The 4,032-nt window shown below is 34.4% G+C and overlaps 1 protein-coding gene across 1 annotated transcript; it reads right to left on the reverse strand.

The window, feature by feature from the left end:
- Positions 1–1,836: 1,836 nt before the first annotated feature.
- LOC100814902 (probable membrane-associated kinase regulator 4) lies at positions 1,837–3,239 on the reverse strand. The gene has a single exon (NM_001317473.2). The coding sequence runs from the start codon at positions 3,144–3,146 to the stop codon at positions 2,076–2,078; it is 1,071 nt and encodes a 356-aa protein (NP_001304402.2). The 5' UTR covers positions 3,147–3,239; the 3' UTR covers positions 1,837–2,075.
- Positions 3,240–4,032: the final 793 nt, after the last annotated feature.

Consider the following 4,032-nt stretch of genomic DNA (forward strand, 5'->3'; position numbering starts at 1 on the left):
GGAACTGCACGCCTAGAGAGGTTCAATTGTCTGCCAGTAAAGCTGTACACTAGGTTTTGTTTTTTATATCATTTATAGAATACAGATTTTAATGTAGCCAAACTAAAACCACATATACATACGATGATGAGTTTTAAGAATACATGCACCACGCGGGCTAGCTGAGGGTGGGACCATTACATTACAGAATGAAATTGTAACTATTATTATTATTTTGGTCCTTTTAAAATTGATGCTGGCCACATATATATATTTTGTGATCATAATCATTTTCAGTTACTGATATACTTCGGTAATTGCAATAAGGATGCATAATTGCACTAGCTAGTTGATGAGGATTCATATCACTAGTTGAGCTAATTTAATCTACAGTCAACCATGCTGCTTTGCTGGGAATTCACTATTAGTAATCATGACTGTTCTCAATAAAGTATATAGTGGCCAAACAACAGCTTTCAGGTACCAAATGCACCATGATTTCCACATTTTAAAAATAAGATTTTCACTATTCTCTCTTTGATCGATCTTGCTCTACAAAATTAAATGGATGTTTCTGATTGTAATATTTGCTTTTTGGTTAGTTACAAGGTCAGTTTTCATTGACATCTCATTATTTTATTATATTATGGAGGTTATTCCAAATAACTTTACACTTATTCTTCTTTATAGAGAAACCTACCATGATTTCCACATTTTAAAAATGAGAGTGCTATTCCATCCCTTTATCTCTTTGAGCTTATCTTGCTGTACAAAAAGAATGGCTGCAATCTTTTCTTTTTTACTCAGTGACCAGGTCAGTTTTTGGCTGTAATATTTTTTTTTTTGTTAGTGACAAGGTCAGTTTTCATTGACATCTCATTTATTTTATTATATTGTTATGGAGGTTATTCCAATTTTCAAATAACTTTTTACTTTTTCTTCTTTATAGAGAAAACTAAAAAATAAAGGAAAGGTGGGAGCATATGCCATTCATCACTTTTGTAAAGTACTATATAGTCTATCTGATATCTGTTGAACACTGAGAGAATAATGACAGACAATCTTAAGCAGTTAATGGGAATCTACCTTGGGAAGAAGGATCAGTTTCAGAATGAGAGACTCTGGAAAAAGACTTACTTTTTTACAACGGTGAATTAAAATAAAACAAAAAAAAAATGGTCAATTAACAGCACATAAGTAGGTTTTATGAGTGATGGTTTTCTTTTTGTATGTTAAAAGCCCAAATCCATAAAATTGACCATAAGTCCATAATACAAACCATAAAGAGGTTAATCAAGAGGTTTGGACCTATTTCTGAAAAGGATTATTATAAAAATATGAATACTTATTCTTATATCTCATTTACACCTCATTTCCTTTTTCATCACATTTATTATTTTTTACTCTAGGTTTTCTTTCCTTCTACCATCCCAAAATGGGAAGGCATAGATACCAGGTACGTAGTACGAGTAAGTGGCTCGTATACGCACACAATTTGTGGCTTTTAAAATTGTTATAATAAGACTTCTTTTAAAAAGAACCCAAAATGTGATAAGGCAAGTTCAGTATACAGTACGCGATACGCAGGATTATTGAGAGAATTCTGAAAATATGGGACGATTAGTATTTTCTTTCTAAAAATGACAAGACTCTTGCAAATACCTATTGGAGCAATTTTGCCATGGTGAATCCTCTTGTTCATTAGTCATAAGCGTGGATCTCTTGAAAATTTGAAAGTCACTTTCGTTTAAACGAATTACTCCTCTGAGCTAATAATAATGAATCTGCTAAGGGATTCAGTTCTACTTCTACACCTGGGAAAGTATGCAACATGTACAGCAGTTCAAGAAAGAGAGCTAGAGCAGAAGAATCTTATCTTATTTTTTTAACAAATTAATGCTGGAAAACCCAAGCTATTAATTTAAACAGTAAACTCCATCAAAATGCTACAGCATTTCAACTAAAAATGCCTCTTTCTTCTCTTACAAGGTTTTTTCAACAGTCAACACTATCACCCCTCTACACACCCACACACACTATGGTGTTGGCTAGTGTGGCCATTCACTAATTCCCACCAATTGCATTTTGGTAGCAAATTAAGAACAAATCCTGCTATCATCCGAACCATTCTTTGAACCACACTGCTGCAGAGACTGTTTGCAATGAGCAATGGCTCCCTCAATTGAACTTTCCAACTCATAATTCGCGCTGATGCTCCTCTTGAAAAGTTGCAAATCATAGTACCCAGCTGAGCTGAAAGAAAAAGATGAAGACGAAGAAGAGGACCCGGATGAAGATGTGGACAAAGATGAAGCCTTTGTGGAACAATGTCGCTGACCAACCCCAGAGAAAGACCTCCTGTGGTCACAGAAATCATCTTCAACTTCAAGCATCTCTCTTTTGATGCTCTTCATGATAGAACAAGTTACCTGGTGCTTGCCATCATAGAAACTCTCAAAAGGGTTTCTCCTTGCAACCTTCATGTACTTGTTCTGACACTCTTTGCACCTTGATGACTTCTTCTCCGCTCCAATGTTGTTGCTTGCTGCAGCACTGGCGCAGAACTTGTCTGAGCAACCAGATTTGTTGAATAAAGTTTTCAGGTAAGCCCTTGAGGCCTTGAGTCTCTGACCAAGCCAGAACTGCTTCATCTGTTTCAGTTTCTTGGGCCAAGACTTCTTAGGAAGATCACCAATAAGGTTGTACTTGTTCATGTCAGAAAACCACCCCAGTTGGTATTCATTTGGGCTCACATCACTGCTCACACGGCGTGATTCTGAAGGAGAGATGTTGGATTCAAAAGGGGTGTTGGCATTTGTTGAAGGCACTCTAAGGTCAGTGGTGAAGGGAAAGGTTCTGTGTTCCAAAGCTGAATCTGATTTGATGTACTCAAAGTTGGCATTGGTGGAGTTTTCTACGAGCTTTTGAACCATTTGCAAACGAGGGGGAAGGTGAAGAGGAAGGAGTTTTCCCTTGTAGAAGAGATCATCAGCTGGAGAAGTTGATGACTCTTTTTCACTCATTTGGAATTCAAACTCTCTGTTGGATGGTGGAGAGCTAAGGGAATAAGAGAAGAAGTTTGGGGAGGAACATAGTTCCATGTCAATGTAGTCATCATCTACATGAACCATAGAAGTAACTTGTTTTGTGGCCATTTCAATTCTCATGTGACTCTCTTGTGATGATGGTTTTTTTTCTCTCAAATTTTGTGTGTCTGTCAGAGTATGGAGATAGATGCCTATGGGAAATTGAGCTTCCGCAAGGAAAAGAGAGCAGGGTATTCTTTAAAAAGAGGTGTGATGCTGCCAAACTTCGTAATACAAAAAAAGATTTTGTTAATTTAATTATTGGATATTAATCTTATCCCTTTTGTCTTCACTTTACTCTTCCACTTTTCGAAATAAATACCTCTACGTTAATGTAAAAGAAATGATACTTTTATATAAGTATGTATGCTGCTTTTCAAGCATGGAGGTATTATTTTATCTTTTGAATTCCCCCCTCCCCTACTGAGCAGTCATTGGCTTGCTAATTTATTTATTCTTCATTTTAGTGTATCCAAGTGTATAAAAAGTTATTGGCTCTTAGAAGAACATGCATAACTGTGAAAAATCCGAAATATTCGAAAAAGTTTGAATGGGGTTCAAATTTGTGGTCCTGTGACATGGAGAGATAATGTTAGTTGACTGAGTAGACATGTGTGAAGGGGTTCATTTTTATTTATTTTTTAACTTCTTATGTTTAACTGTATAAAACGTTTTATATATTGTCCTACTAAAAAACTGAGCAATGATAATATAAAAAGTTTTATTTTCACTATTATTTAAGTATAAGTTATTATATAAAATATATGGTTGAATCATAATATAAAATTATTATCAATATAGAGTCATTAAGGATCTTTAAAAGTGGAAAAAAATAATAAAATAATATGAGTTTCATTTTTATAGTATACTTTAATTTAATTTTTTTATCTCAATTTATTTTTTTTATTTCTTTTTACTCTAGCAATCAGATCCTAAAGTTTAACTTTTAATTAATTTTTATGAAATT

Source organism: Glycine max, chromosome 13 (assembly GCF_000004515.6).
Source record: "Glycine max cultivar Williams 82 chromosome 13, Glycine_max_v4.0, whole genome shotgun sequence".
NCBI classification, from domain to species: Eukaryota; Viridiplantae; Streptophyta; class Magnoliopsida; order Fabales; family Fabaceae; genus Glycine; species Glycine max.